Source organism: Ascaphus truei, chromosome 1 (genome assembly GCF_040206685.1).
Source record: "Ascaphus truei isolate aAscTru1 chromosome 1, aAscTru1.hap1, whole genome shotgun sequence".
Lineage (NCBI taxonomy): Eukaryota > Metazoa > Chordata > Amphibia > Anura > Ascaphidae > Ascaphus > Ascaphus truei.
In genome coordinates this window covers 271,425,848-271,441,015 of record NC_134483.1, presented here as the reverse complement: position 1 = coordinate 271,441,015, position 15,168 = coordinate 271,425,848, and the positions used below count along the sequence as shown (strand labels likewise).

Below are 15,168 nucleotides of genomic sequence, written 5' to 3'. Positions count from 1 at the left end.
ATTCCATAGCTTTGTACTGTACTTGTTTTTTTTTAATAGAGTTACTAAAAAAAATGTGAAGCATTTTGGAAATGAATAGCATGTTTGTACAACAGGCCATTAATAGAAACATTTTATTTATTTGAAAGATGTTACTGGTGACACTGCTTACATTTTATTAAAAGTATGTGAGGAAGGCAGCACTCCACCACAAATAATGTGAAACAATAAGAAAGTAAATGTTGTGGTGCACGGGAACAGAGAGGGACCCCTCACCCCCTCAAAGCAATAACCAATAAATGTATATAATGGTTCCCAGCACTCAGTATGAAACAACAGACACAAGCGTCAATATGTGAATGAAAATGGTATATTCAAGAGTAATACAGATCAAAAGCCAACCGTAATGGGGGCTTGGTAGGAATTTAGCATTGAACTAATCAGTAAACAATGGGTAAAAAATAGAGAGAGGGGGATGAAGGGAATATATAGGGAACAAAACAGATTAAAAAACAAGAGGGGGAGGGAAAAAGGACAACATATAATTCTATTGTATTGTATGTCTTTATTTGTATAGCGCCATTAATGTACATAGCGCTTCACAGTAGTAATACATGTGGTAATCATATAAAACACAAATAATATAATATAAATAACAGGTCATGGGAATAAGTGCTTCAGACAAACGTAACATTTAGGAAGAGGAGTCCCTGCTCTGAGGAGCTTACAATCTAATTGGTATGTAGGAGGAACGTACAGAGACAGTAGGAGGGCATTTTGGTAAGTGCTTCTGCAGGGGGCCAAGCTTTATGTATCATGTGTCTAGTAATATCTATGGTGCTACTCATGTGCTTCTTTAAGTAAGTGTGTCTTAAGGTGGGTCTTAAAGGTGGATAGAGAGGGTGCTAGTCGGGTATTGAGGGGAAGGGCATTCCAAAGGTGCGGGGCAGTCAGAGAAAAAGGTTTAAGACTGGAGAGGGCTTTAGATACCAAGGGGGTAGAGAGAAGACATCCTTAAGAAGAACGCAAGAGTCGGGATGGTGCATAGCGAGAAATTAGGGATGAGATGTAAGGAGGGGCAGAAAAGTGTAAATCTTTAAAAGTGAGGAGAATTGCATGTGTGATACTCGATTTGATAGGAAGCCAGGAGAGCGATTTCAGCAGGGGAGACACTGAGACAGATTTAGGAAAGAGTAGAGTGATACTGGCAGCAGCTTTTAGGATAGATTGTACGGGAGACAGGTGAGAGGCCGGAAGGCCGGACAGCAGGAGGTTACAGTAATCAAGACGGGAGAGAATGAGGGCCTGAGTCAGAGTTTTATCAGTTGTGCAACAGAGGAACGGGCGTATATTTGTGATATTACGGAGGAAAAAGCGGCAGGTTTTAGAAACGTTTTGAATGTGAGAAGAGAATGTGAGAGAGGAGTCAAGTGTGACCCCTAAGCAGCGTGCTTGGGCTACTGGGTGAATGATCGTAGTTCCAACAGTACTGTGGAAGGAGGTACTGTAGTAGGACCAGGTTTGGGAGGAAATATATGGAGCTCTGTTTTTGCCATATTGAGTTTAAGGTGGCGGAGGGCCATCCAGGATGATATAGCAGAGAGACATTCAGAAACTTTGGTTTGTACTGCAGGTGTAAAGTCAGGGTTTGAAAGGTAAATTTGTGTGTTGTCAGCATAGAGGTGATATTTAAACCCAAGAGATGTTATTAGGGCACCTAGAGAGAGTGTGTACAGAGAAAAGAGAAGAGGTCCCAGGACAGAGCCCTGGGGTACCCCCACAGAGAGATCAATAGAGGAGGAGGAGGAGGTGTTAGCAGAAGAGACACTGAAAGTACGATGGGAGAGGTAGGATGAGATCCAGGATAGAGCTTTGTTCCGAATACCTAGAGTATGGAGAATGTGGAGGAGAAGAGGGTGGTCCAAGGTGTCAAATGCTGCAGAGAGGTCAAGTAATATGAGCAGAGTGTAATGACCTCTGTCTTTGGCAGCATGGAGGTCATTAGTTATTTTAGTGAGGGCTGTTTCAGTCGAGTGAGCAGTGCGGAAGCCAGATTGTAGAGGGTCTAGGAGAGAATGGGTGTTGAGAAAGTTGAGCAAGCGAAAGAATACAAGACGTTCAAGGATTTTGGAGGCAAAAGGCAGGAGGGAGACAGGTCGATAGTTAGAAAAACAGTTAGGGTCAAGCTTGCTGTTTTTGAGTAATGGTATAACGGTTGCATGTTTGAAGGACGAGGGAAAGGAACCAGAGTAGAGGGAGGTGTTAAATATGTGTGTGAGCATAGGGGTTATATTAGGAACAAGATGTTTTAGGAGATGGGAGGGAATGGGGTCCAGAGGGCATGTGGCAAAGGGAGAAGCGGAGATCAGTAGTGATATATCCTCCTCTGTGACAGCGGAAAAAGAGTCAAGGAAGGCAGGAGGAGAGTTAGGAAGCAGTGTAGGATGGGAGGAGGAAACAGAAGGGATGTTCTGATGAATAGATTCCACCTTTTCCTTGAAATAGTCAGCAAAGTCCTGAGGTGAAATGGAGGAAGAAGAGGCAGCTGGGGGTGGTTTGAGAAAAGAGAGTCAAAGACAGAGAAGAGTTGGCGTGGGTTAGATTTGTGTGTGTTGATTAGTGAAGTAAAGTAGGTTTGTTTAGCCTGAGAGAGGGCAGAGTTGAAACAGGATAGCATAAATTTGTAGTGAAGGAAGTCTGCGAGAGTGTGAGATTTCCTCCAGAGGCATTCAGAGAAACGAGTGGAGGAGCGCAGCATGCGCGTTTGGGAATTTAGCCAGGGTCTGGGGGTTGAAGGGCGAGGGTGGCAGAGAGAAAGCGGGGCATGTATATTAAGAGAGGAGGATAAGGTAGAGTTGTAGTTCCTGACCAGGTTGTCAGGCTCTGTAGCAGAACTGAGAGAGGAGAGGGAGGAGCGTAAAGTGGAATCAAAGGCTGGTATGTTAATAGAGCGCAGGTTTCAGCAGAAGTGAGGGGTAGATGGAGATGGAGAAGGGGAGAAACGAGAGAGAGAGAAAATGAGATGAGGTGATGGTCAGAGAGAGGAAAGGGGGATATGGAGAAATCCGAGAAAGAAAAGTTTTTTGTGAAAACTAGGTCTAGGTAGTGGCCATCCTTGTGGGTGCTAGCTGCAGTCCACTGTTGAAGGCCAAAGGAAGAGGTTAGAGAGAGAAAGCAAGTAGCCCAAGGGAGAGAGTGGTCATCAATGTGGCAGTTGAAGTCCCCAAGGAGAAGAACAGGGGAGTCTGAGGAGAGAAAGAAAGGGAGCCAGGATTCAAAGTGAGAGCGAAAGGCAGAGGGGGGATGAGTAGAGGTAGGTGGGCGATAGATGACCGCCACATGGACAGGAAGAGGAGAGAAGATCTGGACAGTATGAACCTCAAAGGAGGGAAAAGCAAGCGAGGGAGGAATAGGAAGGGTTCGGTAATGGCAGAGAGAGGAGAGGAGTAGCATCACGCCTCCATCCCTGCCATCAAGGCACGGAGTGTGCGAGAAGGAAAAGCCACCATAGGAGAGGGCAGCTTCCAGAGCAGAGTCAGACTGAGTGAGCCAGGTCTCAGTTATAGCAAATAGGAGCAGAGAGTGAGAGAGAAAGAAGTCATGCACAGAGAGGAACTTGTTAGAAAGGGAGCGTGCATTCCAAAGGACACAGGAGAAAGGAGAGAGGAGGGAGGGTGGCAGGGGATGGGTATGAGGTTGGAGGGGATGACACCAGAGGGAGTAGAAGTTGCATTTGACAGGCGAGGCGAGAGCAAGAAGAAATAAGGCAGGCACCTGGATTGGGAGAGATATCCCCAGAAGCAAGGAGGAGAAGCATGGAAAGAAAGAGAATGTGTGAGAATGATTTGTAGGGGTGTGTTTTAGTGCAGGGGGAATAGCTGTGTAGTGTCAGATGGTGCAGGTAAAAAAGGAGTTCATGTGAACTGAGAATTGGTGAAGAAAGGAGAGATGGGGATATATGAATAGAGTTGGAGACATGGGGCTGGTAGAAAGAAATGTGCATTTTGAAAGGAAGTGAGGTCAGAGCAAATATAAATAGTAGCAGCGGCATGACAGCAGTAGTTAAGTGCTGAGATGTGTAGTCTGCAGCAGTAGACAAACAGTCAGGTCGAGGTAATAAAATGTAGGGGGGCAACGTTTTGGGGACTACTGTACAGCGCCCCTTCTTCAGGCCCGTTACCACAGACTAGTACAGTCTGTGGTACTTCTCTAAGTAGTATGCCTCCACCCAGGCACTCCTCTAAAATTACCAACGTGTAATGATAAAAAGAGCAAAACTATACCAGACGCACACTAGTGTCAAAAATGAATTACCTGAACATAAGTCTCGGGATAGAACAAAAATATCTTCGTCAACCTCAAGTCAGATAGCACAGTGATATTTTAAGCTAAAGAGAATATCCTCTCTAAGCTACAGACAAGCCAACGAGTATTCCAAAACTTGCCTTAAACTAGCCAGTTTACATGCTGGGTACATGCTGGGTACTTTCAGTGACATTTCTGCAGAGGCTAATGGCCCATCGGATTAACACAGCAGGGGTTCCTGGCAGTCACGTTCAGTTTGAATGGGACTGCCAGGGACCCCCGCTGTTAATACAATGGGCCATTACTCTGTCTGCAGAAATGTGTGAAATGTTGCAGCATGTATCCAGCATGTACCTAGGTCTTTTTGGAGATTGCCCCAGGTTTGTTTTAGAATAAACGTCGGCACTACAGTAAGTAATAGACTGCACATGAGCTAAATCCACAAACAAGCCTAGTGGGAACTGCAATAAATATGTCAGAGCACTCTGCTGCATATGAGGGAAATACTCAGAAAGACCTGGTATAAACAGCAGTGAAACACACAATACAGCTCAACCCCGTTATAGCGCGATCCGCTATAACGCGGATCCACTTATAACGCAGTTTCGCTTATAACGTGGTTTGAGCGTGGACCCCAAATATTAACACACACACTGCACACACACTGCACACTGCACACACTGCACACAGCACATACACAGCACGCTGCACACACTGCACACACTTCACACAGCACACACACTGCACCAGCACACACAGAGCCCACACACTAGCACACACAGCAGACTGTGCACAGAATACTGCACACAGCACCAGCAGCACACTACACACACAGCACGCTGCACATACTACACACACTGCACACAGCACAAACACTGCACCAGCACACACATAGCACACACACTAGCACACACAGCACACTGCACACAGAACACTGCACACAGCACCAGCAGCACACACAGTGCACTACACACACTGCACACACTCACAGCACACACTCACTACCCACTGCACACAGCACACACTCACAGCACACTGCACACGCTCACTGCACACACACTGGACACACAGCACACTCAGCACCAGCACACACACAGCACACTGCACACACTGCACGCACTGCACACAGCGCACACACTGCACCAGCACATGCACAGCACACTGCACACAGCACCAGCAGCACCAGCAGCACACACTCACAGCACACCACACACACACTGCACACACAGCACACTCAGCACCAGCGCACACAGCACACACAACACACACACTACTCACTACACACAGCGCACACAGCACGCTGCACACACTCACAGCACACTGCACACTGCACACACTCCACACTCAGCACCAGCACACACACACACAGCACACACTCACTACTCACTACTCACTGCAAACACAGCACAATAGACACACGCAGCACACTGCACACACACACAACACCAGCACACACACAGCTCACAGCACACACACAGCCCCTCCCTACAACCCTACCTCTGGTGTCATGGCTGCTGGGGGCATCGTGGGGCTGCTAGGTGGTATCGGTGTGGGATTGGTGTGGGGCTGGGGGGGGGGGATTGGTGCAAAGCTGCTGGCGGGGACCAGTGCGGAGCTGGGGGGATCGGTGCGGGGCTGGGGGGGGGGGGGATTGGTGCAGAGCTGCTGGCGGGGACCAGTGCGGAGCTGGGGGGATCGGTGCGGGGCTGGGGGGGGATCGGTGCTGGGCTGGGGGGGGATCAGTGCGGTGCTGCTGGCGGAGATTGGTGCGGGGCTGGGGGGCGGGGATCGGGGTAGGGCTGGGGGGGAGGATCAGTGCGGAGCTGCTGCGGGTGGGGATTGGTGCAGAGCTGCTGGGGCTGGTGGGGGAAGTACGGTGGCTGCTGGGGGATCATGTAGGGCTGCCGGCGCCTCACTCCACCTCCTCCCTCCCGATCGGGCGCACGGCCGCCATGTTTTAAAAGAATTAGCGCAACCCCGGGTATAGCGCGGTCGGATCGTGTGGCCCCCAAGGACCGCGCTATAACGGGGTTGAGCTGTACAAATCCTCTGATATGTGCTGCTCTGCTCTCCACGAGGGTCCCTGTCAGGGACTATTCCGAGACTTATGTTCGGTTTATTCGTTTTTGACAGTAGGGTGCATCTGGTATAGTTTTGCTCTTTTTATCATTACACGTTTGTAATTTGAGAGGAGTGTCTGGGTGGAGGTATACTACTTACGTAAGTACCACAGACTGTACTAGTCTGTGGGAATGGGCCTGAGAAGGGGCGCTGTAGTCCCCGAAACGTTGCCCCCTTACATTTTACCATTTGTTATACGTTGTCCTTTTTCCCTTTTTCCCTCCCCACCTTGTTTTTTTACTCTGTTTTGTTCCCTATGTATTCTCTCCATCCCCCTCCCCCTCTCCCTTTTTTTTACCCATAGTTTACTGATTTGTTCAATGCTAAATTCCTACCTAGCCCCCATTAGGGTTGGCTTTAGATCTGTATGCTTACATTTTATAATTCCAGACAGTAACTTTTTTAAACTTACCTCTTGTCTCATTAGTACACTCTCGAATTTTGCTTTGCTGCCCAATATATCACTATCTTGCTGTTGTAGACAGTTCCTCTGATGTTGCAGAGCATCACGGGCCCTTTTAAGACTTTCAGCAAGGGCTGTTCTCCTGTTCTCAGATCTTATTAACTCATTTTTCAAGGCTTCCTCAAAGAGTCCATATCTCGACGGCCAACAACCAATTTCACTTTGGGATCCATTCAAATCAGAACTAGATGCACTGCTGTTTAAACTACAATTGGTATTTTAACAATTGCATTATAAATCATTATACAAAAGCATCAATAATATAAATAATAATCATGATGAGACAGATTCTTTAGAAAAACACAGAGCCATATATATACTAAGCACTGCTACTCCTTAAGACATCTCCCAGTATGGGCTATTTAACATTCACTTGAATTGGGACAGTAAGGTGTCTTCCATCACAGAAGACATATGGAGTAACACTGCTTAGTCAATATGGTCCATTACCTTTGCATGCATAGTTTTGTTATCCCTATAATATATGCCAAGATCTTTTCAATCGGAAAACCCACTTCCCCCAGTTTTCGATAAACATGGCTTATTTATTCTCTCTTTTTCTACTTTTTTTTTAACACACAATTTTGAATTCCAGGGTGTGAAAACCTGTGAGTAAAAAGTCAGCAGCTGTCAGGGTGGATGTCTTCAAGATCCTATGCAATTGTGGACAGCTTTCACTCAAAATACATGTTTCGGGACGTGTGGATGTATATGGTTGTGCTATATTGTAATAAAACTCTGAACCGTTACCAACAATTTCATCAATAACAAAGATGACTCAGATGTTGATTAGTTAATTTTCAGTACTGTATGGCAGTGATGCTCAACTTCAGTCCTAAAGATCCCCCAACAGGTCAGGTTTTAAGGATATTCCTGCTTCAGCACAGGTGGCTCAATCAGTGGCTCAGTGGAAGACTGCACAACCTGTGCTGAAACTGGGGTATCCTTAAAACCTGACCTGTTGGGGGTCTTGAGGACTGGAGTTGAGCATCACTGCTGTATGACACTGTTTACTGAATGTTTACTGTAAACCTAACTGTCACAGGTGACAAGGCCATTTACACATTTTTAGCAGGATCATGCACTGAGCAAAACAAGTTAATGAAATAAATTGGAAATGTATTCACAGGAAAAGGCAAACACACAATGTTACACAATCTACAGTAAAAAGACACACTTACTTGGGAATTGGGGTAACAACCTAGACTCTCCTAGATGAAGGGAATCTAATCTCTGATAACATTTGCAAAAACAGGACAGAAAATATTCCAGGCAGCTTTTGCTGAAGTAGCCTTTTCTTGCTTGAAACTTGCAACTGGAAACTTAGAATCTGAGAATCTTAGAGGATTGGAGAACTATGGGAGGCCTTGAAGAACCTTGGAGAACACACTGTCTAATGGGCGCAAGGGGTTATAAAACCTCTGACTTTCATTAAAAAAATACTATAGCCCAATCCAAAGCATGAAAAATTTCTCTGCAGCCAATAAAAGACAAGCTGGTAGACACAACAGGGTTACCTGGAAATCTGAATGAACCAAGGGGCATGGGCAATTTAGCACCTCTGGCCCTGGTTCCCTCAATGCCACCCATGGTGACAGGCTGCTGCCAGTTTGGTGGGATCAATGGAAATGAAAAGGGCGTATATTGATCTCAGGATGTGGATACTTTAATCCTTCCCTTCGGTCCAAATGGTCTTGCCACCTTGGTAATCTTCTGGGGCTTTCATCTCTAGATGTCCTGACAGACCACCTGACACCACTTGGTAGCCCAGTGTCCTGTCAGAGCATTGTTTCTGAAAGTCCCAGCTCATTTTTGTGCACAAATAGGTTTTAAAACACACTGTTCCATAAATATAAACTTTAAAAATATCCTGTCTTTTGGTTATGGGAAGTAGAATAAAACGCTGCACGTTATTTCTTACTAGCCACATTCCCCGCACTCTACACAATAAAAGTAGGACTGAACTTTTAAAAGTCCCAGCACAACCTTGCAGATGATAGTAGTACCCTCAAACCCCTATACCGGTTCTGGGTGACCTGGGCATCTACTGGGTATCCCCATTAACCTAGACCCCTTGACTGTTTCAGGGACACCTCACATCCATATGCCCCATTTACCTTTCTGGGTTGTGCTGAAGCAGGGAATGGTGAGTCGCGCAAGCGTTTTCAAGGGGAGATATTACCGAGACAATGTGTCTACATGCATCCAGGCATCCGACCTTATTCCTGGGTATATTTTTAGGGGAACCAGCAACTCTGGGCCCTGACTAGATACCTGTAGACACAATCTGACAACACTTTCTCTGCAACCCCCCCCTTGAAACTCATACCACAGCAATCCCTGCTTGCTGGCATCCCTGCAAAGGTAAAAACACAAAAATTCTTTATTGTCGGATAATTACAGGTAATGCTTTTACAGCAGTTGGGTCCAAGAGCTGACACTCCTAAACCCCAAAACCAAACAGGCTTAACCTTTATTAGTGAGCCTAGCTACCTCTTCACCGTCACTAACTTTTTATCTAAGGTTTTAATTCATAGGCACTTTATTGTTGGATTAGAATTCATCAAGGTGGGGGAAAACCCTCTTAAAATAAAATACAATTTTCAGCAAAAAGTAAAAAAGATTAACAGTGGAAGTTGTGCTGAATTATATTTTCGTGTTTCATTTTTTTAATATTATAATGGATTTTACAGTTAAAAGTCATATCAAAATGTAAACTTTAATTTTTTTATATTCTTAACTGGGAAACATATGCAGGGCTCGACAAATTAGAAAAAAAGCCACTCGCCCGTAAAAAAAGCACTCCCCCACAATTTTTTTTGTCTTACTGTAAACCTCTATCTCTCTTCCCTCACTTTACCCGCTGGCGAGTTTTACCGGTGGCGAAGTGCTGTGGCGTGGTGCAGTATCTTCTGGCATTCTCCTGCGTCTCTCCCTCAAACTCCAGTGTCTCCCCCTGCAACTCATCGTGACATCACATAGCGTTATGTTGTCATGGCGAGGCAGCATCATTTGACGCCATGCAACCATTTTCACACAAGTTGCAGGGGGAGACACTAGCGTTTGAGGGAGAGAAGCAGGAGAATGCCGGGAGACGCTGCACCACCCACCGCACCCTGCCGCCGTTAAGACTAAACAGCAGGCAAAATGCATTCACCCCAGGCGAATGGGCAAGTGCATTTGTCGAGCCCTGTATATATTATATATATATATATATATATATATATATATATATAATGTAGATTCCTTACCAGGCAGACCAGGAGTCCAAGACCACGCAGCAAGAACCGAGACAGCACTCAGATTGATATCAAATATAAATGTATTGAAAAAAAAGGCACATATTTGCCTTTTTTTTCAATACATTTATATTTGATATCAATCTGAGTGCTGTCTCGGTTCTTGCTGCGTGGTCTTGGACTCCTGGTCTTCCTGGTAAGGAATCTACATTTTATTCAATATTATATGGGACAAGCACCGGCTTTCTACCTTTATTGCGAGTGACATCTGCCTTTGTACATATATATATATATATATATATATATATATATATATATATAAACCAAGATAGAAAGTGAATGCTCCATAGTGTAAAATTGCTTAATAAAAATATTTTACGCTAAAATAGGTTTCTCAATTGCCCACTCGCAATGTTTCCAAGATAAAAGTGCATAGAACAGAAGTGCTGATTACCAGACACCAGTCCATGGAAGTTGTAGTTTGGTATGTTCCTGACGGAGACGATTCACTGCTCCTTGGAATGTTACTCACAAACTACGCTCGTCCGTCACAAAAACGAATAGATGAAATCCATGGCACTATTAGCACATGAGCAATGCTCAAATATATAACAGAGGAAACTCCTTGTTTCAGAAGGTTTGTAATGCGTGGTGATGTGACAGCATCACAGCGGTGATAATGCACAGGCGTTTCAAAAGACCTTACACGTTTCGTCACAGCTAGTGACTACATTAGGGATAAATGTATGAAAACAAATGTGAAGGATTTCAGGGGCAAAACAATTGGGCAGGATTTGTTTGTTTGATACATATGGTATAGATAGTATGCACCAGAATTGTGCTACTTTTGCCTTGGTACATAGACAGCATTCAGTATTATTTTTATATATATATATATATATATATATATATATATATATATATATATATATATATATATATATATATATATATATATATATATATTTAGGGGACCATGTTATATTGTTTTGAAGCAAAAGGCGGCACTGTGTGCTCATTTGCATGTCACATCGGAGAATCCCTTGCTGCAGTGGAAGCACTGTAAGCTGTGTGATAATGGTGAAAAGCAGGACTGCAAACCTGTCTAAGACATGGAAATGAGCATACAGTACAGTAATATTTCCATTTGCTATATATTTATATATATGTGTGTATATACATATATATATATAGCAACTGTAAATATTACTGTATGTTCATTTGCATGTCTTAGACAGGTCTGCAACCCTGTCTTTCCCCATTGTCACCCAGCATACAGCACTTCCACTGCAGCAAGGGATTCTGGGAAATGACATGCAAATGAGCACTCAGTGCCACCTTTTGTCTCAAGCTCGTATTACACAAGCAACAAGGGTTGCAGACCTGTCTAAGACATGCAAATGAACATACAGTAATATTTACAGTTGCTTTATGCTTTACTGTGGAGGGTTTTTGTCACTTTTTTTACCCACCATAACCTTAATGACAGTGGTGATTACCTAGTCTAGTCTCAAACCTGCTTGCCATTAAGACCAGCCTCACACTGATGATATCCATCAAGGTTGAAACATGTATGTGAGTAGGTCTAATGGCTTTGCATCTCATCCCAGCCTCTGTTTAAAAGCTGTGTTTAAAACAGCATGCATTGGCTTGAGGATTGGCTTGTGTAATACGAGCTTGAGACAAAAGGTGGCACTGAGTGCTCATTTGCATGTCATTTCCCAGAATCCCTTGCTGCAGTGGAAGTGCTGTATGCTGGGTGACAATGGGGAAAGACAGGGTTGCAGACCTGTCTAAGACATGCAAATGAACATACAGTAATATTTACAGTTGCTTTACTGTGGAGGGTTTTTGTCACTTTTTTTACCCACCATAACCTTAATGACAGTGGTGATTACCTAGTCTAGTCTCAAACCTGCTAGCCATTAAGACCAGCCTCACACTGATGATATCCATCAAGGTTGAAACATGTATGTGAGTAGGTCTAATGGCTTTGCATCTCATCCCAGCCTCTGTTTAAAAGCTGTGTTTAAAACAGCATGCATTGGCTTGAGGATTGGCTTGTGTAATACGAGCTTGAGACAAAAGGTGGCACTGAGTGCTCATTTGCATGTCATTTCCCAGAATCCCTTGCTGCAGTGGAAGTGCTGTATGCTGGGTGACAATGGGGAAAGACAGGGTTGCAGACCTGTCTAAGACATGCAAATGAACATACAGTAATATTTACAGTTGCTTTATGCTTTACTGTGGAGGGTTTTTGTCACTTTTTTTACCCACCATAACCTTAATGACAGTGGTGATTACCTAGTCTAGTCTCAAACCTGCTAGCCATTAAGACCAGCCTCACACTGATGATACCCATCAAGGTTGAAACATGTATGTGAGTAGGTCTAATGGCTTTGCATCTCATCCCAGCCTCTGTTTAAAAGCTGTGTTTAAAACAGCATGCATTGGCTTGAGGATTGGCTTGTGTAATACGAGCTTGAGACAAAAGGTGGCACTGAGTGCTCATTTGCATGTCATTTCCCAGAATCCCTTGCTGCAGTGGAAGTGCTGTATGCTGGGTGACAATTGGGAAAGACGGGGTTGCAGACCTGTCTAAGACATGCAAATGAACATACAGTAATATTTACAGTTGCTTTATGCTTTACTGTGGAGGGTTTTTGTCACATTTTTTTACCCACCATAACCTTAATGACAGTGGTGATTACCTAGTCTAGTCTCAAACCTGCTAGCCATTAAGACCAGCCTCACACTGATGATACCCATCAAGGTTGAAACATGTATGTGAGTAGGTCTAATGGCTTTGCATCTCATCCCAGCCTCTGTTTAAAAGCTGTGTTTAAAACAGCATGCATTGGCTTGAGGATTGGCTTGTGTAATACGAGCTTGAGACAAAAGGTGGCACTGAGTGCTCATTTGCATGTCATTTCCCAGAATCCCTTGCTGCAGTGGAAGTGCTGTATGCTGGGTGACAATGGGGAAAGACAGGGTTGCAGACCTGTCTAAGACATGCAAATGAACATACAGTAATATTTACAGTTGCTTTATGCTTTACTGTGGAGGGTTTTTGTCACTTTTTTACCCACCATAACCTTAATGACAGTATACATATATATATATATATATATACACACACATATATACATACACACACTATATATTAGGTGCTTGTGATTTTTTAACTACCAATGAACTTAATACTGTACATATATAACCCATATTACCTTAGTATTCCACTGTCTGATTCCATTGACTGGTAAAGGTAACTATTACCCCATTTTGGTGATCTGTATCCAAAAGCATCATATAGGTTCTAAAAAAAAAGGGATAAAGTAAAACAAAATCTGTTTTTTAATGCAAAACTGACCAACAAGCAACTGTAGGTTTTGACTACGTAAAATATAAATACAGTAGAAATGTTTAATTGTATCACTTGAGAAAAATGGCCTCAGTGTATATAATTAACTGAATGTGTTTCATTAGATAGAATGCAGAAATGGATATTAATTGTCTTTGTCTATAATAGGCCCACAAGACAATATTCAATTTTACACTATGGAATTGGCACATGGAAATCTTATATTAATTACTCGTGTGTGCCTTACAAGTCTGAGATTGCTCAATCTGTGCCATCAGCGTCAAAAAAATATATTTTTGAAGTGAAACTTCTTTAGTGGCACCTAGTTCTGATGGAGCAAAACTGGATGGAGATGAAATATGAAACGGAAGTGACGTCATGTAATGGCCGCCGCTCCCCCCACACTCCCTCTGTCACATGCGGCGGCGGCGCCGCTCCTAACAGCCGCTGCTCCCCCCACACGGCTGCCGTTCCCCGTCCGCTGCCCGTGCCTGCTGCCATGCCGCGCATGCGCCGTTGTGATGGCGCCGCTGACAGACGCCACACATGCGCAGAAGCGGTGGGCAGCGGCGCTGTTCCCCCCCCACACGCACGCTGCCATGCTGCACTGCACCCCGTCACCCACAAACAGCGAGCCGCAGGCACCTGCATAGACATAGTTACATAGTTACTGTTACGCCGATGCTCGCCACAAACCAGGACCGGACCGCGGGGCTGAGGTGGGGTTATATAATCACCGACCTTAGTCCACGCAGACTGATCCGGAGTGCGCAGTTCATAGTCGTACATCGCAGGGTCAGGATTGGAGAAGGCAGAATCGTCGTTAATGAAGCAGGAGTTCGGCAACAGGAAGTCAGGAGTTCCCCGCTTTAGCTTAGGAGCGTGAGCGCGGGGGTGGCTTCTGCGCGAGGAGCGGCCTCGGCCCATGATGCCGATCTCAGCAGGAGGAGACAGCAGGCTGGCCGAAGTTCACCACAGGGCAGCGTCGGGAAGAACCAACGCTTCAGCGCAGAAGTCCAAGGCAGGCCTCTGCAAGAGGATAGCAGCGGTCGCAGGAAAGGAAGGGTAGCCACTGCTAGGAGGGAATGCAGCAGGTACCAGTGCTGGCAACAATGCTTCAGCACAGACGTCCAGGACAGGCCACTGCAGGGGGATAGCAGCAGGCCGCAGGAGAGGAAGGGTAGCCACTGCTAGGAGGGAATGCAGCAGGTACCAGTGCTGGCAACAACGCTTCAGCACGGATGTCCAGGAACAGGCATCTGGATACTCAGGAACTTGGAAGGTAAGAACGCTAGGAGAGAGGCCTCGGCGGTTTGTGGCAGAGACAGTAACGTCCAGGTAGGAAATTATGCTCGGCGCTGGTTCAGTGCCAACGTCTAGAATATAAAGGGCGGAGATCCAATCACAGGAGGAGCGTGTGTGAGTATTCCTCCAATGAAGTAGCACAGGGCAGAAGCTGCAATGAGAGGCAGCACATGTGCCTTTGATTGCCAGGTGAAGCTTGCAACTGCATGATTCTGCAAGGCTATAGTCAAAGCCAGTAGTGGATTCCTTACAGTTACATAGTAGATGAGGTTGAAAAAAGACTTCCGTCCATCAAGTTCAACCTATGCTATATTTAGACAACAGATATTTTATCCTATATCTATACTTATTGATCCAGAGGAAGGCAAATAAAAAGCCCCATTTAGGGGAAAAAT

The 15,168-nt window shown here is 45.0% G+C and overlaps 1 protein-coding gene across 3 annotated transcripts in view; it reads right to left on the bottom strand.

The window, feature by feature from the left end:
- The window catches only part of LOC142496976 (uncharacterized), a 168,505-nt gene that overhangs the window by 134,244 nt on the left and 19,093 nt on the right, over window positions 1–15,168 (bottom strand). For all 3 annotated transcript variants that reach the window (XM_075604135.1, XM_075604145.1, XM_075604153.1), the window contains exons 2-3: window positions 13,335–13,423; window positions 6,818–7,073 (exon numbers count right to left, since the gene is read on the bottom strand). In XM_075604135.1, the coding sequence (XP_075460250.1) occupies window positions 6,818–7,073; window positions 13,335–13,423 (345 nt within the window). The remainder of the gene's footprint in view (window positions 1–6,817; window positions 7,074–13,334; window positions 13,424–15,168) is intronic.